The sequence below is a fragment of the Polypterus senegalus genome, chromosome 9 (assembly GCF_016835505.1).
Source record: "Polypterus senegalus isolate Bchr_013 chromosome 9, ASM1683550v1, whole genome shotgun sequence".
NCBI classification, from domain to species: Eukaryota; Metazoa; Chordata; class Cladistia; order Polypteriformes; family Polypteridae; genus Polypterus; species Polypterus senegalus.
In genome coordinates, this window is record NC_053162.1 from 124,602,753 (window position 1) to 124,626,721 (window position 23,969).

Genomic DNA, 23,969 nt, shown 5'->3' on the forward strand with positions numbered 1-23,969 from the left:
CAACCAGATTGCCTGTCTATTTGCCTGAGGAAATGCATCCTTATGGATGCTTCTTCTGTTTTCTATCTGTGGCTACTGGATGAGTGTGTGAAGCAAAGACATGCACAGGTTAACATAATGCAAAGGAGATACGCAGATTACTAAATCATTAACTGCAAAAAAGTTAACGGTTTATATGGCCACATCTACGTGTTACTTGATGAAAAATCTTGTTGTGTTAATCTGGTTTCTCTAATATGGGTATTCGTGGCATTTTTGACACCAGATTTTTGAGTACCTGGGTTATTAAAGCACATAAAAATTCACTGAATGTGGTGTACAGCCAATGTCTAATGAAATCTGTAGTCAAGCTTAACATTGTTCATTCAACTCACACTATCATTCTAATTGAGTTGCTTTTACTGAGGGAAAATACCTTTTCACTGAATGTCAGTTAGTTGGTTACAGACATGAAAAAAATGAATGTCAAAAATAATAAAATAATTCAGGAAGAGGGACAATACTATTTCATAGCACAGTTGTTTCTAGTGTGACCAAGGTACCCATTAATGGAAATTAACGTTTATATTTTGTTAACTGCTTTTTTTTTAATTTCATCAATGTTTGTTAGTGAATATTTAAAAAGTGAATTATCGTCATATGTAGACAAAACTCTGACATTCTTTTAGATGTACACTAGTACACTAGCTATGCTACCTTTGTAAGATGGGTTAAAAGAAATCAATGTAGACCTCGGCATTAACGTGTACAGTGCACGGTCTACTGGAATGAATTTTGTAATGCATGCATTAATTAAATTCATCTATTGTCATTGAAACAGATGGTACATCACAAACATTTGTAGCAAAAAACATCTGTTGGAATGGCAAATCCAATGCATATGTCTCTGTTATAAGCCATTTAGTATGGGATTCATAAAAGAAGTGGTACTGTTTGTGATGTGCTGTCTGTTGGAATGAAAAATGCAGTGCATTTTATTACTACATAGCCATGGGCACACTGATACACAGACACATATCCTTTAATTAAGCTGGAGTAGATTTTAACAAAGACAGATGTTCAGACAAACTTCCGAATTGTGCATAGCACATAAAAGTATTGAGTAGAGGTTAAATTCTTGCTGTTTATGTGAGGTATTAAATGGAGCATTTGGAGTACAGTGATAATACAATAAAATATATCTGTTTATGCTGAACATGGAATGAATTTATACCAAAAACTATCACTTTTTAAATTGAATTAATGAGCCATGAGATGTGTGTGACTGCCAGCTTTTCACAGTAAACCTAGCATTTCATAACTCTCAGCACAGTTGCTAGTGACAACAAGGATGGACCCTGTTGAGGATAAGTTAAACATGTTCTGTATGAGACACTCAAATACACAAATCATCTGTGCATCACAGGCACTTTATGTGCTTCAGAGACATTGCATCATTATACCTTAGAGCTACATTAAATAAGGCCCAAGAATTACAAGCCTATTGAGACAGTGACCTATAAACCTCTTGTACCGTATGGTAAAGCTAAGGGTGGACAAGTAAATACTGTAAATAATAAACACAGGTGTCTCTGCATTTAGGTCAAATAGGGCACTAGACCGATCTCCAAGCAGATGATTCTATTGTTGCAAAAATTTAAAAATTAGTACATGTTCCTCAATAATCTAGCATATTATTAAAATGTTTATAGCAAACTCTATTTAGCTGTCATTATTCAATTTTTATAATGAAAATACTCAATAAAATTTATTGTCTAGAAAAATATTTATTTTTGGAGTATGTGAAAAATTTCTTTGTAACTGCCGCTGCTAGCCTGTTTCTGGGTTGCATGGACAGGCCCTTGGGCTCTATAGAGTTATTTTCATACCTTTTCTCATGTGTGCTCATGTGCAGCCTGAGCTCATCAATTCTGCCTTAGGGGGTGAAGGATGGATCCCTTTTAAGTGACCCATTGTTTTTTTTCTCTTTCGTAACACTCTTTTGTAAAATGTGCATACTCTCTATTTGAGAGTACTTGCAATCATTATCATGAATCACATCAATTACTTATACATAATTCGATTTAGTACTTTGCTAGCAATCAAAAGGTGGAAATTTGTGAGTATTCATTTGTAGTTTTATGCTTGAGTATTTGATGTTGATGCTGAAATATATTTTAATACTGACATTTGATGGTTGTACTGTATGACAAAGTAATATGTTGATAGATCTTCATTTTGTGTAATATTTTCTAGACTGTTTTAGCTTGTGGTATTACTTATACTCTTTGAACCGTCACCTTATCATGGTGGAGGGGTTTGCGTGTCCCAATGATCCTAGGAGCTATGTTGTCCGGGGCTTTATGCCCCTTGTAGGGCCACCCAAGGCAAACTGGTCCTAGGTGAGGGATGAGACAAAGAGCGGTTCAACAAACCTCCGATGAAGAACAAAAACCTTGGACGACGTTTTCCCTTGCGGGTCACCGGGCCCCCCTCTGGAGCCAGGCCTGGAGGTGGGGCTCGATGGCGCGCCTGGTGGCCGGGCCTGCACCCATGGGGCTCGGCGGGCACAGCCGAAGAGGTAACGTGGGTCCTCCTCCCATGGGCTCACCACCTATGGGAGGGGCCAAGGAGGTTGGGTGCAGTGTGAGTTGGGTGGTGGCCGAAGGCGGGGACCTTGGCGGTCTGATCCTCGGCTACAGAAACTGGCTCTTGGGACGTGGAATGTCACCTCTCTGAAGGGGAAGGAGCCTGAGCTAGTGCATGAGGTCGAGAGGTTCCGCTAGATATAGTCGGACTCACCTCGACGCACAGCTTGGACTCTGGAACCAATCTCCTTGAGAGGGGCTGGACTCTACCACTCTGGAGTTGCCCCCGGTGAGAGGCGCAGAAGCAGGTGTGGGAATACTTATTGCCCCCTGACTTGGAGCCTGTGCATTGGGGTTTACCCGGGTGGACGAGAGGGTGGCCTCCCTCCGCCCGGGTGGGGAAGGGTCCTGACTGTTGTTTGTGCGTATCGCCGAACAGCAGTTTGGAGTATCCACCCTTTTGGAGTCTCTGGAGGGGTGCTAGAGGGCATACCTTCTGGGATTCCCTCGTTTTGCTGGGAGACTTCAATGCTCACGTGGGCAATGACAGTGAGACCTGGAAGGGCGTGATTGGGAGGAATGGCCCCGATCTGAACCCGGCGGTGTTTTGTTATTGGACTTCTGTGCTCGTCATGGATTGTCCATAATGAACACCATGTTCAAGCATAAGGGTGTTCATATGTGCACTTGGCACCAGGACACCCTAGGCCTCAGGTCGATGATCGACTTTGTGGTGTGTCGCCGGACTTGCGGCCATATGTCTTGGACACTCGGGTGAAGAGAGGGGCGGAGCTGTCAACTGATCACCACCTGGTGGTGAGTTGGCTTCGATGGTGGGGAAGATGCCGGTCAGACCTGGTAGGCCCAAACGTGTTGTGAGGGTCTGCTGGGAACGGCTGGCAGAGTCCCCTGTCAGAAGTAGCTTCAACTCCCACCTCCGCAGAACTTCAACCACGCCCCGAGGGAGGTGGGGACATTGAGTCCGAATGGGCCATGTTCCGTGCCTCTATTGTTGAGGCGGCTGACCGGAGCTGTGGCCGCAAGGTGGTCGGTGCCTGTCGTGGCGGCAATCCCCGAACCCGTTGGTGGACACCGCGGTGAGGGATGCCGTCAAGCTGAAGAAGGAGTCCTATAGGACTTTTTGTCCTGTGGGTCTCTGGAGGCAGCTGATAGGTACCGCAGGCCAAGCGGAACGCGGCTTGGTTGTTGCTGAGGCAAAACTCGGGCATGGGAGGAGTTTGGAGAGGCCATGGAGAACGACTTTGGACGGCTTCAGGAGATTCTGGTCCACCGTCCGGCGTCTCAGGAGGGGGAAGCAGTGCAGTGTCAACACCGTATATGGTGGGGATGGTGCGCTGCTGACCTCGACACGGGACGCTATGGGTCGGTGGGGGAGTACTTCGAAGACCTCCTCAATCCCACTAACATGCCTTCCAATGAGGAAGCAGAGCCTGGGGACTCTGAGGTGGGCTCTCCCATCTCTGGGACTGAAGTCACCGAGGTGGTCAAAAAACTCCTTGGTGGCAGGGCCCGGGGTGGATGAGATCGCCGAGTTCCTTAAGGCTCTGGATGTTGTAGGACTGTCTTGGTTGACACGCCTCTGCAACATCGCATGGACATCGGGACAGTGCCTCTGGATTGGCAGACCGGGTGGTGGTCCCCTCTTTAAAAGGGGACCGGAGGGTGTGTTCCAACTATAGAGGGATCACACTCCTCAGCCTCCCTGGAAAAGTATATTCGGGGTTTCTGGAGAGGAGGGTCCGTCGGATAGTCGAACCTCGGATTCAGGAGGAACAGTGTGGTTTTCGTCCTGGTCGCGGAACAGTGGACCAGCTCTTCACCCTTAGCAGAGTCCTGGAGGGTGCATGGGAGTTTGCCCACCGGTCTACATGTGTTTTGTGGACTTGGAAAAGGGTTCGACCGTGTCCCTCGGGAATCCTGTGGGGGTGCTCGGGAGTATGGGGTACCGGACCCCTGATAAGAGCTGTTCGGTCCTGTACAACCGTGTCAGAGCTTGGTCCGCATTGCCGGCAGTAAGTCAGCCCGTTTCCAGTGAGAGTTGGACTCCGCCAGGGCTGCCCTTTGTCACCGATTCTGTTCATAACTTTTATGGACAGAATTTCTAGGCCAGCCAGGGTGTTGAAGGGGTCGGTTTGGTGGACTCAGGATTGGGTCACTGCTTTTGCAGATGATGTTGTCCTGTTTGCTTCATCAGGCCGTGATCTTCAGCTCTCTGGATCGGTTCGCAGCTGAGTGTGAAGTGGATGGAATGAGAATCAGCACCTCCAAATCCGAGACCATGGTCCTCAGCCGAAAAGGGTGGAGTGCCCTCTCAGGGTTGGGGAGAGATCCTGCCCCAAGTGGAGGAGTTCAAGTATCTAAGGGTCTTGTTCACGAGTGAGGGAAGAATGGAGCGTGAGATCGACAGGCGGATTGGTGCGGCATCCGCACTGATGCAGGCTCTGCATCGGTCTGTCATGGTGAAAAGGAGCTGAGCCGTAAGGCAAAGCTCTCAATTTACCAGTCGATCTACGCTCCTACCCTCACCTATGGTCATGAGCTATGGGTAGTGACCGAAAGAACGAGATCGCGAATACAAGCGGCTGAAATGAGTTTCCTCCGCAGGGTGTCTGGTCTTTCCCTTAAAGATAGGGTGAGAAGCTCAGTCATCCATGAGAGGCTCAGAGTAGAACTGCTGCTCCTCTGTATCGAGAGGAGTCAGATGAGGTGGCTCGGGCATCTGATCAGGATGCCTCCTGGACGCCTCCCTGGTGAGGTGTTCGGGCACGTCCAACCGGGAGGAGGCCCCGGGAAGACCCAGGACACGCTGGAGGGACTATGTCTCCGGCTGGCCTGGGAACGCCTTGGGATTCTCCCGAAGAGCTGGAAGAAGTGGCCAGGGAGAGGGAAGTCTGGGCCTCTCTGCTTAAGCTGCTGCCCCCGCGACCCGACCTCAGATAAGCGGAAGAGGATGGATGGATGGATGGATGGATATTACTGATGCTGTTAGCCTAATATGCTGGCTGTGAAATTCTGTGTCTCTCCATCACTCTCTCACATGACAGATCTGCCATGGCTCCTTCTGTGCATTTCCAATGAACTTTTTTATTTTGCATCCTCTAATCACACATTCATGCTGCCAGTGCCGCCTCATGCCTCTAACTTGGGGTAAGTGGCAAAAGAATTTGTAATCAGGTTCCTCAATATCACAAGCTGAGCCAATCTTATCCAGGATCCTTCCAGAGATTGATTCTGGCCATGTACCTAGATCAATGAATTTAAACAGAGTAATGAGTCTCATCAAGTACTTGGTCCTCTTTCTTTCATTCATTCACTCACATTCACACACATGCACACACACATACACACACACACAAACCCTCTTCAGCAGCTTCTGACCAAGTCTCTCTTCCAAGTCCATGTAGCCCAACAAGAATTTTATTGCAAAAAATGCCACTTAAAGTAAATCCCATAATATATTTGCTCTGTTAAATGAACACATTTTTTTCTAACAAACATTGTTACAAAAAAAACAAATGCTGCTTACTAGCTAAGTTTTGAATGAAAGTTATTGTTTTGGAGAATTGAAATTAACCAAGGAATAAAACCAAGGAGCTGGTGATGGATTTTAGGAGGCCCAGGTCCCTCCTGGACCCCGTGATCATCAGAGGTGACTATGGAGTGTGCAGAGGGTACAGACATATAAATACCTGGGAGTGCAGCTGGATGATAAATTGGACTATCTATCTATCTATCTTTAGTATGAAACAATATAGCCAGGAAGGCACAATGTGTGGGAGTGCTGTTCAGACCCAGAATTTTGGGTTTAAATCCTGGACCCACACATTATCTATGCCTGTGACTTTTCCACTCTGCAGCTTTTTAAATCAAAACAGTGACCTAAGTTGCACAATTAGAACCTTTCCTAACGTAATACTTTTGACATTGTCTTCTCTGAAGAGGATATACCTGCTAGGTCATTCCTTAGTAGTCGAATGGTTTGTCTTTTTGAGGACACCTTAAAGTTGCTCCACATAGGTCAACTACATTGTCTCACACACTGGCTTTCTCTTCAGTTGCTCCCGCATCTGTCATCTTATTGGTTTGCTAGTACCTTTCAACAATATATATTCCATTACATGGAAGACCTTGTTCTTTTACTCGACAAGTTTTGTCATCAATGTTGTCGAGGAAGGGATCTTAGGATTGTCTGTATGACAGTCATCAAATGCATATGGCCAGAACTCCTTATATTACAGATGTCTTCACAACTGATATTTAGAGGGTCCCTAACTTCACTAGAGATGGTGGAGAACTATTTATTTGTTTTTGTCTTGTGAGGAGTTAACAGTTCAGAATCTAAATTTATTTATTTTCCCTTATAATATGGCCTCAGATGAGGTGACAGCCTGAATAAGACACTTATGGATTCCATATGGTCTTACCACCTTGAAAGGGATTGGTGGTTGTTTGGTGCAGTGTCAGGCATGAATGGGATAGACCCTAGAAATACTAGATTTTAGCAATGAAAAGGTTTCTTTCATTGGTATTAAGAGGTAAATTGAAATTATATTGTCATTTTATTTTCTCATGGCCCAAACCTTATTACATTTTCATACTTGGCAGATGATTTTAGTAGCTTGGATCCTCATGTTTTATGAATTTCCTGCTGGTTTCAGTGTTTTTGCCAGATTTTCCAAAATCTGTAGCATTTATACAGTATAAATTGTGTAACTCTTATGTATTCTAATTAGCATTACTGCTTGTAAAACAATTATTTATTTGCATTTTATTCAAAAATCAGCAAGTGACGTGAGCACCTCGATTTAAGCTTTTGATGATTTCTCTGCCTATGTACAGATGTTTTTTGGTCCTGGCATATACACAAATTGTCAAGATGTTGATCTATTCAGTAAGAATTTTATGAAGGTCTTTTGCTAAATGGAACTCAAAAAAGCAAGACACTTCATTTTCCTGTCTCTTTTCTTTCAATCATTTCTCAAGGTCATTTTTTCATGCTTTGTAATCATTTTCCTGGCAACAACATTCATAATTTGGTCGCCTCTCCTCAGTCAAGTAAATGATCCTGTTTAACACGATGTTCTCGTGCACTGGTAGCTTATTATGTGCACTGGTAGAAGCTTCTTTCATTTCATGTTTTTTCTCTCCCGCAATTTCCTGTTACTCGCCAGTCTCTACATCAGGAAAGCAAGGGCAGCAGTGCCACCTTCTGGAAAAAGTCAAATCAGTGGGCACTTTAAAATGCAAAATTATACTGCATGCAACAGTTACTTTATCTGTTTATTTATACACATCACATAAAGGTGCCCTTAATTTCAATCTTATTTGTTAAAATGTATTTATTTTTTTAAATAATTGACATATTATGTTAATTTGAGACCAAGAGTACTTATATGCAGAAGTCCAATATTATGTTATTTGTGCACGATTTCAAACTTTAGAAAAACTATTTGGTTCTTTGAATAAAGTTTTACTTCTTCTCTATTATTATACCATATATTAAAGGTGCTAGAGATAGACACAGTATTGTCCATATTGTATGTGTTCCATGAGAATTACTGTATGGGTCCACAGCTGTTGGAGGTCTATTCTACTCCTAATAACTGAAAGAAAGTAAGCCTGTTTGGGTTTGTTTCTGGTTTTGGTTGTTCAGAGAGCCCTGTGTACTTGGAATGAAGGTAAGCAGTTATTAGAGATCTACCCTGCTACTAGTGCTTCTGTGGGATAGAATTATAATGTAGTTAGGCAATCCTGGATGGATGGCTGACACAGAAAAACAGGCAGGACAAGAGTTGGCACATTTACTGACGTTTGGCTTTGCCTCTGCCTTTCCTGTGGGGAGGCTTGTCCATTGTCCAATGACAAAAAAATGTGTCACAAACACCAAACTATTGTATACTGACTAGACTCAGTTTAGAATTAAATGCCATATTCCAATATACAAAATGCTATGATGAGGTGGGTATCCCAGTCAGCATTATTATTATTATTATTATTATTATTATTTAATGCCCTTAAATGTACTTATTGCTTTTTGCTTGCAAAATTTCATAAGTTACTATTGATGAGTTTTGTTGGGCTGAATAGACCGTTCCTGTCAAAGTTTTAATGTTCCAATGTTCTAAAATAACTACCAATATGTTATAAAAATATGTTTTTAAAAATATATTTTGAAATATTGAGAGACAGACATTTTATTTAAGGGCAACAAGTTGGCACAGTAGTCAATGCTGCTGCCTTATAGTTAAAAAAGACTGGACTTAAATCTCAGCCTGGTCACTCTCTACATGGATCTTGTGTTTTTCTGCATGTTCATCAGTTTTTTCTCACATCCTGAAGACAAATACTGTATGTTTAACTAATTATCACATATGCATGTGTGCCCAGTAAGTTTGAATTGGTGCACCATCTATGGTTGGCTTCTGGCTGGTGCCAGTTTTTCTTAGATAAACATCAGCTGTGTAACTCTTAAACTAGACTATTGAAAGTGAGTTTATATAAATTTTATTCTTCTGTGGAATCATCCATGTGATTAATATTACGGTCACTAATGATGTCCAATTGGTAATTTGTTGATTTGGCTCTGAAAACAAAGATTCAGAGATGTCTGCCAGTCTAAGTATACTGTGCATGCCTGCCTGCTTTCTGCTGTTGTACACTAGCTCTTGCAATCAGTGTGTAACAACTGTTTTGCTTAACTCTTTGTGTGTGTTCAGTCAGAATTTCTTTCTATATTAATTAGAACAATTTTTTTCTATTATTCTATTTTTTCTACAATAGCAGTTATTCCTATATAACTTTGGAGTGGTTGTGTAGTGATTAGTGCTTTTGCCTCATTGATCCAGTATTCAAATCTTGTGCCTGGCCATTTTCTTTGTGGAGTAACACTCGTGATACCCCAAATCCCCAAACGCATTTAGGTTAGTTTAATCAGTAATTCTGCCTTGTGCTGTGTACGAGTGCATGAGTGGTATCTGTTATTTATTGACACTCTGTCTGAGGTTGTTTCTGCAGTGAAAGACTCTGATGATATGTGACTCTGAGATGGATTAAGTATTTGTGAGAGTATATTATTATATACCTGTCAACATATACTGTACATGCTGTGACAGAACCATGATTTTTATCACTCCCAGTCTCCAGCAGACAGGATAGAGCTGCATAACATGTACAAGGATTCTTTGAAAGCTCTAAGCAATATACTTAACACTGCCATAGAGTGTCTTTTATTTCTAAAATTTTGTACCTTTTTAATGTGAACAGTAGTTAGGTCTACTGCCTCAAAGCTCCAGAAGATGGCTTGAATCTTAGCTTCTGACTTTGTTGGTGCATTACATGTTCATCCTCTAATTGCATTAGTTTTCTTGTTTTTTTTACGTTCTGTCTGTTGCTGCCATGGTAGGCTCCGTCTTAGCATAAGCCTACAGGTTGATTAAGAAATGTAAAATTAATGGATAGGCTGCCTTAATTTTTTTATTAGCAATTGTGTATTTTTACTTGATTGTTTGGACCTATTCAAAAATTAGGAAAGAAATCAGTTTTATTTGTGACTTATTTGTTTGTTTGTTTGTTGCTGTGGTTAGCAGTAATGCACTGCTTCCACAAGGGTGATGGTTTTATTCCTGGTCTGACTGCTTTCTTTGTGCAGTGTTCAAATTTGCTGTAAGTCTACACAAGTTCTCTTCAAGGGTCAGATTTATAAAACTTGTATATACAGAAAAAGATGCTTTAAATCTGCATATGCAACTTTCCGCACAAAAGTTGGGATTTATAAAAGAAAACTTGATGGTAGAAAATGCACATATTTACAAATCTAACCCATCCATATGCAACATTTTGAAGAAAATGTGAAATGACGACACCCTTGACCAAGTAGGGAAATGCAGCTAAATCGGCTAAATGAATGTGTACAATGATTCATATAACTGAACCGTTATTATATTATTATCATGTGTATTAGCATGACAAACATATTAAACCTCAAAAGTGATGAATATGATGTATAGTCTCTATTTTAGTATCCTTTTAAGAGGGCTAATTCTGCTTATTTGCAATGAAGATGTTTTTGGTTTGTCTTCAGTTTATATAAGCCACCTGTTGTCACTTCTCAGGGAAATGTCATATTCCTCTCGATAGGTCAGAAATATCTCAGCCAAGCTTCACTCCATTATGCCAATTGTGCTGGAAACTATTAAATGATCGATAAGGCACTACATTCAGGTTGCGTGTGGTGTGGGCACATATTCATAAAACATAACAGGTTTTTGCTAACATAAAAAGCAGCTTTGCAGTAGGGAGACTTTGGAAGATTGTGGGTTCGCTTCCCGGTTCCTCCCTTTGTGGATAGCGCTTTGAGTACTAAGAAAAGCGCTATATAAATGTAATGAATTATTATTATTATTAAAAAGGCAATTTTCAATAGTATCTGGTTTCCCTAATGTATATAGAGCACTTTACATCACTCATATTGCTATAAGGAAATATAGTGAGAATGAAGTTGATTTTGTTGACCATATCCAGTTACATTTCTTTAACATGCAAGTCATCTGTGATGCCAAGATGAGACTGATAAACACCATTCTTCAGTGGCCTGGACCAACCCATAATTCATTTATTCTAAAGTAAAGTAGCTTTGGCAGACGTGATAGTACTTCACATGGTGGCTGGCTTGTTTGTAAGATAACTGGGTGAACAGAACACTGAGTTGTTCTTACAGCCTATACTATTCATTGTAATAGTGTCATTTCATGTGCGTAGTAATAGCAGCTACCTGCTGAGATGCTGGTGCCTTACACCTTTTCCTGGCCCCAAGAATGCAGAGGAGAGGCCCTACAGTTGCTGAGTGCGCATGATGCGTCAGGATGGAGGCTGCTCTATCAGCCAATGAAGGTCTGCTGCATTTTGATTGGATATGTATGAGATTGATTAGTATAGTCCATATAGTATAGTATAGTCCATATAGTCCTAACCCTAACCCTCCATTAACCCTACAATAATCCTCCAATAACCCTAACCTAATCCTAATTTCAGTGTAGGGTTCAGATTTTTTTTTGTGTGTGTTTATGTGTTTTTCTGTTTTGTTGTAAGCATATTTTTACACTTTATAAATGAGACCACATGTACTCTGAATCATTTTGGATCACTTGCCTTACCCCAAAAATGCATTTGTTTGATTAATTAAAGTTTAGAATCCTACCCATAGTTAATCCTTTGCAGCAAATAGAGTATATCTTATCTGACTCTTTGGGAATTTGAATGGCTAAGTAGATTACAGTCAGGCATTTCAATTTGTGGTTTCTTTGGTGTAGGGAAAAATTTGTCAGTTCCTGTTTTGGACAGAATGTAAAGCAAGGGAGCTGCATCCAAACCTGATGTACATATTATAAAGTACTTTTTTTAACACTACAGTTGGTGTCTTGTTTATTCACATAAATGCATTCCACCCACATTATGAGCATATCTGTACTCTATAAGCAGTCTTGTCACTCTGACCCCATCTATCATTGCTTAAAAGTCACTTATTCATTCACTTTGTCCAACAAATATAATATGACACCAAAAATGACAGTTAAATGTTTTATTTTGTTAAAACGCAATATCACTATTCTTTAGTCCCAGGTTCAAGTCATGTGACAGACAACTTCAGCTGGGTTGATATGAACTTTTAATCATGAGGGATGATTTTAACATTTATATGAATAATATTAACTGCCCATCTACAAAGGATTTTTTTCTTGCCTTAGTAGTTTTGGTATACAACAATTTGTTCAGTTCCCAGTTCACTCCAAGGGCCACACTCTTGATTTTGTATGCTGCTCTGGCATTGCCCCAAGTAATTGTAATACATCTGATTTCTTTATATCTGGCCAAAAATTTGTTTCATTTAGTGTTAATCTGCCATTATTGAAACTTAAGCAACAATGCTATATGTGTTAGTGTAACATAAAAACTATACATATCTCTGCCTTGACTACGGCAATTGATAATCTTATCTGCGATGAAGATTTACTTACTCCTGGTGAATTGGTTTCTTACTACAATGACAGGCTCCATAGCCTTTTGGACACATTTGCACCTATAAAAACCCAGACTGTTTTCTTTACTCTCTCTGCTCCCTGGTTCTCTCCTGAGCTTTGGCAGCTTAAAGCAAATGGCCGTCACCCAGAATGTCTTTATAAAAAGCTGGACTCACCATGCACCTAGAAATGTATCGTGGGCACATTTGTCTGTATAAATATGCATTATATGTGGCTAAAACTTCTTATTAATTTAAACAAATCATGGCTGATGGTAAGGGATTTGTTTTCCACTTATAACAGAATTCTGGCACTTCCTGATATAATTCCATTTCATATGTGTTGCATTGCTACACATTGCCTTTTTTAAAACCAAAATTGATCATTTTCATCAACAATTTGCATTGTCAATACATTTTCCATCCAATTCTTATTTAAATATTTCAGCTGAACCTCCTTAACTATCGATTTCTGAATTGCGCACTGAAGCTGAAATTTCTTCTCTTATTCATAAATCTAGATCTGCCACTTGTCAGCTTGATCTCATGCTTACTTGACTGGTAAAAGCCTGCTTGACTTCACTTTCTTCACATATAACCTATATCATTCAGTCCTCTCTGAGATCTGGGTTTGTTCCTTTATCCCTCAAATCAGCTGTAATAACTCCAACTTTAAAGAAACCTGGTGCTGACCTCGAGAACTACAATAACTATCGTCTTATATCAAATTTACCACTAATTTCCAAAATTCTTAAAAAAGTTGTGGCAGCACTGGTGAATGCTCATCTCACAGATAACTACCTGTTTGAGATTTCTCAGTCTGGCTTTCATTGAAAAACGCAGTACTGAAACAGTCTTGGTAAAGGTCACTAATGACCTGTTGATGGCAGTTGATGCTGGGCTTTTAACAGTCCTTTTGCTGCTTTATCTGAATGCTGCCTTTGATACTGTCTCACATACTGTTGAATCAGTTAGCTGCCATTGGCATTACCGATACTCCTTTTATATGGTTTACTTCATATCTGTCTAATTGTACTCAGTTTGTTCATTTAGAAAACTTTCCCTCCCATTCACTAGAGGTGTTCCCCAGGGATTGGTGCTTGGCCCTGTATTGTTTTTAATAGATCTACTCCCTTTAGGTGGCATTTTTAAGAAATTTGTTAATTGATTTTCATTGTTATGCAGATGATACTCAGCTCTATATATCTACAAAGCCCAACTCTGTCCTCCTTCCTTTTTTATTTATTATATTTTTATTATTTTTATTTTTTTTTTCTCCAGCCTTCTGGAGTTTTTTTTTGTTTTTTCTGTCCCCCCTGGCCATTGAACCTTACTCTTATTCGATGTTAATGTTGATTTATTTTGTTTTATAATTGTATCTTTCATTTTTCTATTCTTTAATATGTAAAGCACTTTGAGCTACTGTTTGTATGAAAATGTGCTATATAAATAAATGTTGTTGTTGTTGTTTCCTATTTGAGGTAAAATCTTGGTTTTCTTCTAATTTCATCTAACTCAATAGCCATAAGACAAATGTTCTCCTCATTGGGTCCAAGTCTACTTTATCAAAGTCTAATCATTTTTTGCTTAACATTGATGGTACATCGGTCTATCCCTCCTCTCAGGTTAAGAGTATGGAGGTTATCTTTGATAGTACTGTCTTTTGAATCACATATCAATAATGTTACATGGCCAACTTTGTTTCATCTCCATGGCATTGCATGCCTGCAACCGTCTGTCACGCTAAATAACACCGCCATCTTTACTCATGCGTTGGTCAAATCCCTCATTGATTATTGTAATTCTGTTCTCTTTGGTCTCCCACATAAGCTTCTCCATAAACTCTGGCTTGTTCAGAATTCAGCTCCCCATATTATAACTCAGACCTCTTCCATGCAACACATTACCCCATCTCTTAAACAGATTCATTGGCTTCAGTGTAAAATTTCTCATTGATTTTAAAGTTCTTCTACTTACCTTAGAAGCACTTCTTAACCTACAACCATTATACCTCTTTGACCTCATACATGTTTATACACTTAACCACAATCTTAGGTCCTTTACATCAGGTTTTATTATCACCACCCCTGCACAGCTGATCACCACAGGTTCCAGGGCATTTAGTCATAGCGGTTGTCTCTGGAATTCACTACCATAAAACATTTCGGACACAGATTCTCTACCTATCTTAAGACTTATCTATTTAGATTAGCTTACATAGCATGACCTTAGATTCTATTGTTATTGCTGTATTTTCAGTTCCATAGATATAGGTACTGTATACTGTATGTGCACATGCATATTTTTTTTGGTTTTAGAATTTTGTTATCTGTACAGTGTCCTTGGGTGTTTAGAAAGGTGCCTTCAAATAAAATGTATTATTATTATTTTTTTTATTATTTTTTTACTTATGTAACTGAGTTAATTGTCCTATTATTTTAAAATATAATTCACTAAGGCAAGACACCCATGGAAAGCACGCCGGAAGGGGCGTAGATTCACTAAGCCGCCTACAAGTAAGACACCTATGGCGCACGCGGGAAGGAGCCACGTCTACCAACTCCAAGACCATTGGATACGATGACAACTTGCAGAGCCACGCCCACCAACTCGGACGCGATGACACAGAAAAAACGGCGTTATTTATATTCGTCTGTCATAGAGGCCACATACACCTCCGAGCCACATTGAGCGGAATGGACGCCCTTTCTCCTCTCCTCCCGTTCCACCCTCCCATCTGGGAGGAGAAAACGCGATGGCAGTCCTCCAGTTTTCAGTCACGGAGGGTTGTGTGTTGGTTTGTTCTGTGCATTGTTACAATGTTGCTTTTCTTGCTGATTTATTACATTACCAATTTTTCAAATGTTAATTTTCTCCCTGTGCTTAAAAATCATTAAAAAACCGGCCTGATTATGCGGCGTATGGTACGCCGTGGGTTGGCTAGTTTTAAAATGTTTCGTGATGGATTGGCACACTGTCTTGGGTCGATTGCTGCCTTGCAAACAGAACATTGTTACACTGAATTGGTTTGAGAATGTTATGTTATATTAATATTTTAAATTAAAACTAAGTATTACCAATCCTGCATACCCATCCCTAGTTTTTAGGTACCATTTCCTCCTGTATTCCAAATACTTTTGTAGCTTAGATTAAAGGGTATTCTCATTAGGCCTTGTTCAACAGAGTGAAAGCTGAATATGTAATTACTGTATATCCTTCAATGGGCTGCTGTATTATGAGGGATTGATTCCTATTTTCTGATTGATCCTGTCAAAAGAAACTTTGCTTCCCTGCAGTCCTATATTGTACTAAAAGAGATAAGACATTTGATGAGTAAATGTATTAATGCGTATTTGTTCAAAAAGAATGTTGTTCAACTAAGCACCAATAAGCCAAAGACCCAAAACAGTCCACTACACAATTGGTTCTAGCTATCTCAGAAGGGTGCAGAGGATTGTCCACTTCCCTGTTATAAAGCCCTCCAAATACTGTCCAGGCTTTTAATCTACTTACACACTGTCTTTGAATTCTGGACAAGATTATTCACGACAGGCTTCTTGCAGCTCTTCTGACCCAGAACTGAGCAGGCAAATCTCCAACTTATATTTTTCCTGAATGTGGAGCTCTGTATTACCAAAATGTGCTGCTGTCTATTGTAAAGAACCTTGTCTGTGTGTAGAAAAGTGTCATAACTAAGATAAATATATAAATAAATAGATAGACAGAATGTACATGTAAATATTTTTTTTTTTGGAGAACATGTTGTATGAATGTATGAAGCTGGTTTGAGAGCTTTCAAACCAACAGACTTAAACAATTAGACAGCTAGTGCAGTGGTACTTTGCAAAAGTCAAATTTAATAACAAACAGACTATTTAAGTCAGATAGTCACCTGGTAGTGTAATTTTGCATTATATTTCTCAGATTTATTTTATGATAGGGATTTATGTGACAAATACCAAGGTTCAGTTTTTCTTTTTTGCTGAATTTGTGCTCCAAATTCCAAATAGTAAGACAGTGATACATCATAACCATTTAGCCATGAAGTCCAATTAACAGCAGGTATTAGCAGCAGTGATACATGCATCATCAGTGGCATGGAGTTGAAAGAGTACATTACAGGCAGACATTTACGTAAGTGAGTTTAGACTGGACTGTTTGTTCTGAAGAGAGACTGAGATGGAAAAAGTGTGGAATGTGAGAGGGGCAACCATGAAATTCAAATGGGAACAGAGCAGGAAGGTGTAGAATTAAAGGAAAAGTTGTTAAAATCTGCAAAAAGCTTGACAATGTAGTCCATAGTTATAGTTTTAGACCCATTTCTCATGTATCTGAATATACTTGATTTAGTGGTACCCACTGCAGTTAGCATCCTTGATTTTTACAAATAAATACTCAAGTAAGTACATAACAGACTAACATATCTGAGTGATTTAAAGTCATTTTGCCCTGAAGGTTATTAGCTTGTGGACCACTTGACTCACACTGGATACCACTGGTGATCCATGGACCACAGTGTGAGATTATGTGAGATATTTACAATACAGTAAGCATACCCATAAAAGATATCAAGTTTTATTTGTTTGGCAATAATGAAATCCCATTAAAGCTATATGCACTTTCTTTTTTCTTATAAAACTGACAGTATTTTTATTAATTGAGAAAGCTGATGAGTTCTATCCTTCTTGTCTGCTTTCATAGATTTCTTCAAATATACAGTAAAAATAAACATTAGACTGGACTGCTTAATCAAAAAAAAAACTAAAACAAATGGATGAGCTTTGGACAGTTACATATTTTAATTTAATAAATCACAATTATTTAAAGGAATCAAAAAAGGATTTTCATAGAAGAGCTGTAATGTTCAGAATGTACACTAAGTTTATATATATAATGGACAACACTTTTGTATTGATGCATCACTTTTATAAAAAGAAAACTTGTGAGTTTCATGCATATTCAGAACAGTAAAGATTTGTAAATTGGGGCAATACGTCAAACTTGTAAACCTCTGCACTAGATTTGTGTTTTTGGAAAAGCATCTAATCGTTCTGGTGGATTGATGCAAATTTTTAATGGCGGTGATTAACTGAGAATAAACATTTACAAAGACCACAATTTGCACATTTTGAAGAAATGCATTTTCAGTATGATGTCAAATAAATTGAATTAAAGTAGAAAAAGGACATTTATCCTGTTTTTGTAAGCTTTTTAATGTTTTACCCTTTGAATTCATTTTTAACCTGCTGAGTAGCATCAGAGAAATCAGGAAGTTTCTCAATAATAAACCTGTATTTGAAGCTTTGATGGGCACATTTATATTTAAAAAACATCAATTGTAATAAGTTAAAGGCTTAAAACTAAAGTAGCTTGGCAAAGTGTTAGGTTTGCTACCTAAATTAAATGTTAATAGTTGGCCAGCTACAGGAGCTATTTAATGACACTGAATTATACCTTGCTTGAGTGTTTTGGTAAGCTAAGTTTTAATGTTTTGGGAAACAGAAACAGAAGACCTTTTCTATTTTTGTCTCTCATGTTCTCTATGACCGATTTCCGTCCATATACCAATGTAACTCAGACAATGTAGCATAGTGGTTAAAGCTTCGGACTTCAAACCCTGATGTTGTGGATCCAAGTCCTGCTACTGACATTGTGTACTTTGAGCAATTCACTTCATCTGCCTGTGCTCCAATTGGAAAAAGCAAAAGAACTGCAACCAATTGTATCTCAAATGTTGTAAGTCACCTTTGATGAAAGCATCAGTTAAGTAAGGCAGACAACTGACTTAAAGTAGAAAGAGTGGGCTGTACCAGTTCTTGCTTACTCTTTGTATTGTGCAGGGAGCTTCTTCCAGCTTGGAATAGTCTGGTTGGTACTGAGAGAGTGGTCCTTGCTTCTTATTGGCTTGCTGTTTATCAGGTGGGGAGGCTTACTTACTTGCCCGCAACAGTACTGCACATAAGCATTCCATTTTTCTCCTCCTCCACTTTCTTGACCCTTATCTCTCTTTCTCCTCACTTTAAAGGCTTACCATACATGCCTGAATCTGTACTCATTGGATCACTAGTCTGGGTTGGCTTTCAAAACCCACTTTGGATCAGTTTCAGTCCTGAAATTTTTCTAAGTTCAAGGGAAGATCATTAAAGCCCTTGTTCTCTATTGGCCCTAATGATCAGGGCTGGCTCTAGTGTACAAGCAGGCCAGGTGGTCACCAAGGGCAGTAAAGTTTTTAAGGAGGTGGATTTTTCTTAACTGTAATAGATGAGAGGAGGCAGCTTCCGATGGTCTTTTGCGCCCAGGCTCTTATTTTCGTTGTTGCCACCAAATTTTTTGTGCAACTTGTGTAAATCTTTAAAGGGGACAGCTCACCTTTGTGTTTGCCTCGTGTGAACCTCCAAGGGGAACCCAAACCATCACCCAAGATCCACATATGACTTGCATGACTCTTCAAGGTGTACCCCCATCCCTCTATTCAATTAAACATATGTCAGTGGCTATCACAAAACACCAAAAGGGAAAACACTCTATGATCTACAGTAATATGTAGCAATTGCCTTCAAGTCTCAGTGGTTTGAGGGGTGACATTTTCTAGTAAAAAAGCTAGATCTGGCTGTGCTGGTGACCATTGCACCAATTGGCATTCTGCAGCCTTTCTTAAAAGGACTACACAATTGCGGTCTTCATGCTCTGGGACTATGTGTTGGGATGAAGGTAAACAACTGTCCTCTCATTAAACTGTGTACTTTCTACCTACTGGTAGCCCTCTCTGTGGTTAGTCTGCCTGGTGCACTTGCTCCCTGCTCACTCACTTACAAGTTGTTCCTTGTAAAATATATTGAAACAGCTATTGCATGCCCTTTCTCGTTATCTAGGGCCTTGCTGGGTCCTGTCCCTTTTCTGTACTACCCTTTCTAGTTTTCAACCTCTTGACCACCAGGCAACCTATTACAAACTGAAAATATCATGTGATCATTTACTTACATTATTATTACTGACAAGATTGACATAGTAGCCCTGTGGTTTCACTGTTACCTCCTGGATCCAGTGTTCTTGGCTTCAATCCCCTCCCTGGTTGTTGTTCATGTGAAGTTTGCTCAATCTCTCTCTCTGTGTATGCATGTGTTTTCCTTTCAGTATCAAACATCCCCAAAAATATATACTGTAGGTGTGTGTGTGGATAATGCAAAGGATGTTGTTGAGATAACCTGTCCTAGTATAATGATATTTGAGGAAATGATGTTATGTTGATCAGTAATAGTGTTGAGCAAACTCTGCTTAATTTCCTTCATCTTGAGTTTGGTAAAATCACCAAAAGTCAATAGAGAAGGAAGAACTGAGCTAGTTTTTAGTGGATTTAATGGTGCAATGGTCTTAAGTGTCTCTGAGGGCTATGAAGAAATCTGCCAACAATTCTGGAACAATTATTGTCGTCAAATATGTCATCTGAGTTGTCACCGCCACATGATTAAAACAACAAAAGACTCAGATGGATTGAATATCACAAAAAAAAAACCCACAAGAAATGGTCACAAACTAGCAATAAGTAAATCAAATACATGCCATTGCTCTGAGAGAGTACCAGTCTTAAGAAATGGTCACAAACTGCTCTTAACACCCCACTCCAAAATGGTGTGGGATTGCTTCATTATGTTGTTTCAAGTTCTGGTACAGCCTGAATGTCTTGTTTGATTCCTAATTATATACTGTATACAGAAGCTTTGCACTTTCTTCAAGAATAAAGAAATGTCTTGTAAATAGTAATAAATCTTTTGTTTTTAATATGTCACAGCATATCCAGTGTTTTCCGATGGGTATCCTTTAAGGCTTGTTTTGAGTTCCTTGCTGAGCAGATGGCTAATTCGTATACATAATTAACCATGTGCTGCTGTGTTGCCATCCACACAGATCTGTGTTATATATCCTTGGCAGTGCGAGCAATGCTTTTCTTTAAACACATGCAGAATGAAAAATTTGGCAGTGCTACTCAACCTTTGTGGCCTATGAGACATATTTTTGCCTTTTTAGATTAGATTAGATAAACTTTATTGACCCCAAGGGGACATTCACATGCATACAACAGTCAAAACATAAAAACAAGGATTCAGACTCACAGGACAAATAATACAGCCAATCAATTATTAAATAAATAAACAAATTTATATCGTTCAGAATTTTCAAAATGGTATTTCAAAACAAATTTAATAAGTGCTGCTGCAGGAAGCGTTGAAATGACCCCCAAATGTGCTTTTTATCACACTACAGTGGAATGAGCCTTTGGCTTAAAGTGCTCCAAAAGAGTGCCTCCTGGAAGTCATGAAGGGGATTTTTCATGATGGCCTCCAATTTTGTCACCATCTTCTTTTCTACAACAGGTTCCACTGTGTCCAAGGTTCATCCTGTGATGGAGCAGGCTTTCCTGATCAGTTTATTCAGGCACTGTGTTTCTTTTGAGCTCAAGTTGCTTCCTCAGTAGACATCAACATAGAACACCACACTGGTTACTATGTACTGATATAACATTTCCAGTAGCTTGCTCCATACATCAAAAGACCTGAGTTTCCTTAGCAAATATAGTCTGAACTAGCCTTTTTTATACATTACCACTGCGTTAAGACTAGTCAAGTTTGTTGTTTGTATGGACCCCTAGGTACTTGCAGCTATGCACAACTCACCCCCTGGGTGGTTTTAAATTCAATGAAGAGCCACATATGTCAATTGAGTGGAAGAAATGAGTGTCATTAGCAAATGGAAAAATACTGCACAGTACATTCAGTGGATAAGGTGGGACGAGGTGGTTTCAGTGCATCTCAGTAGCTGAAACAACTTTTTATTTTTGCCTGTCCCTGCAACATAACGATAGTCAATACAGCAATGATCTTACAGTAGGCATGCAAGAAAGTTCTATACTTGGATGCTACAGCTCTGTGATGTCACATTGGCCTCGCAAAACATTAAGGGGCACTTGGAAAAGAATATTCACATAAGCTGATAATACTGTGAATTTCCAAGAAAGTATTCAGCAAATAATGTCACTGGTGAACACAGCATATTTGCTATGAAAACTGGTGAATTTCGACAATCAACATTAATCAGTAATCGCTGCTTAGACACAAAGTCAGCTTTTATCCTGCTATAACACTTTAATTTGTAAACCTTTTTATTGTGTGTCCTTATTTCTTTTGAAATCCCAGGTTATATAAACTGCTCATTCAAGAAAATGAAAATGAAAACATGCTTTCCTGTCTTTCTTTAGGAAAATGAATCTCAGTTCAGTGTGTTGCAGTTGGTGGGAATGCTGCGTGGCATTGCTGCTGGAATGAAATATTTGTCTGAGATGAATTACGTTCACAGAGACCTGGCAGCAAGAAATGTGCTGATTAATTCCAACCTGGTGTGCAAGGTGGCAGATTTTGGTTTATCACGATTTCTCCGTGGTGATGATGAATCGTTGCCTTCCTACACTGCTGCACTGGTGAGTGTGATGGCTTTAATTTCTACTCTTGTACATGTTCAGTTTTATTTGTGTGTTTTTGTTATGTTTTTGCTGTTTTTTAAAGTGCACTGTATTTTCAGTTTTGAATACTTTATGGCACTTATCATTAATTCACTTTAAAGGATACTGTATATCATGCCTTGATGGAGAGCTGAGATCATAACTCAATGGTCATAGCTCATCATGTTGGTTTCGTGTTCCCACTTTTTTTTATCAGTGTGTAAGTATAGGGTGGTCCACATCTAATTATGCAATTTTCACTATGCCATAACTTATTAAGTTTATTACATAGAAAATCACTCAAAAAATCGAGAAATGTGCGAATTGATGACATGAAGAATCGTCTTTGCGCCAAACTGGAATTGTACCCGCATAAATCAAAGTCATCCAGATGATCTGGATCTGCATAATTAGATCTGGACCACCCTGTATAAAGTATATGACAGTTGGGGTTACATTTACCCCAGTCTTAACTGAACTAATCACTCTCCCTATATTATTTCTGTCCCAGAAGAAAAGGCTTATCATAAAGTTTAAGCATGTGTCCTTTATCATATTGGCAGGCTAATGAGCTATTGGTCATGAACTAAACCCTTTTTTATTATGATTTCTGATCAGGGCAGTAAAATCCCAGTACGATGGACATCATTAGAAGCAATCCAGTACAGGAAATTCACCACAGCAAGTGATGTCTGGAGCTTTGGTATTGTCATGTGGGAAGTGATGTCATATGGGGAGCGACCCTACTGGGATATGTCAAATCAGGAGGTACAGTATAGCTTATGATTGAGTGGACAGATGTAAGTTATAGAACTGTATTTGATTGTAATTTCCTGCAAGGTGCTACAGTGGATAGTGTTACAACCACACAGTTAATAGTATGCAATTTCTGTTTATGTGCTCATGTGTATTTTTGTGGAGATTTTGGTTTTGCCTGTTCCAGAAAGAAGGATTAATAAGAAATTCGGCTAAAGTGGATCAGTATTTTTTTTTTCTAAAAAACTTTGATTTAGAGAAACCTGCATTTCTGGAAACTATTATGCCAGATTTACATGATCTGTGAGGTCAACAATACAGATAACTCTTTAATCCATCTTTTTGGAACAGACTCAAGATTTGCCTTTTCCAGAAAGATAGATATGATGAAATTCAACTTAGTTAATGGAACAACCAATGCTGTGAAACTAAGCTGCAAATTGCATGTTTAATGTGAAGGATTATTGCTTTGAGGTTGCAATAATTGAGGAGCAGATCATCCAGTCATAAGATCAAAGGATGTAAATGTCCTGTCAAAAAGCTGATCCCAGCTACACTATTTAAGAACTAGAAAAGGGTTATGAAATACTAAAAATGTGCCCTTTCCTGAACGACAAATCAACACAGAAACTCAATTCTCTCACTAAATTCTTCCCAGAAAAATATATAGATAAAAAGACCCCAATCAGACATTCTAGAATGCCCATGAACATTACCATTTTACAACCAAGGTTTTAAATATATCTAAACCCCCTTCTTAAACATGCCATGTTTAGGGTCACACATTGTGGTTTTAATCATGGACATTTCCTGTTTTTTTGTTTTTTTTAAATAAAAGGCAGTTTTCGTCTCAACATTGGAGTTGCCACACATATTGACAAAGCGATCACAAAAGTGTGCCTAACTTTGAAGCAGTGTCTGCTAACACACATTCATGCACATGTAAACCTGTATTCCCAAGACAGAAATAAATTACAGAGAAGTCAGGCACCATGACACCTTTTATTGGCTAACTGAACAGATTACAATATGCAAGTTTTCAGAGCAGCTCAGGCCCTTTCTTCAGGCAACTTGTAATTAAAGAGGAATCTCAAAGTTGCAGGTAGGGCAATTAAGT

General features: G+C 39.3%; 1 protein-coding gene across 1 annotated transcript in view; it reads left to right on the forward strand.

Moving 5' to 3' along the window:
* The window catches only part of ephb6 (eph receptor B6), a 149,869-nt gene that overhangs the window by 114,090 nt on the left and 11,810 nt on the right, over positions 1-23,969 (forward strand). The window contains exons 15-16 of the mRNA XM_039763745.1: positions 21,857-22,075; positions 22,715-22,864. Coding sequence (XP_039619679.1) covers positions 21,857-22,075; positions 22,715-22,864 — 369 coding nt within the window. The remainder of the gene's footprint in view (positions 1-21,856; positions 22,076-22,714; positions 22,865-23,969) is intronic.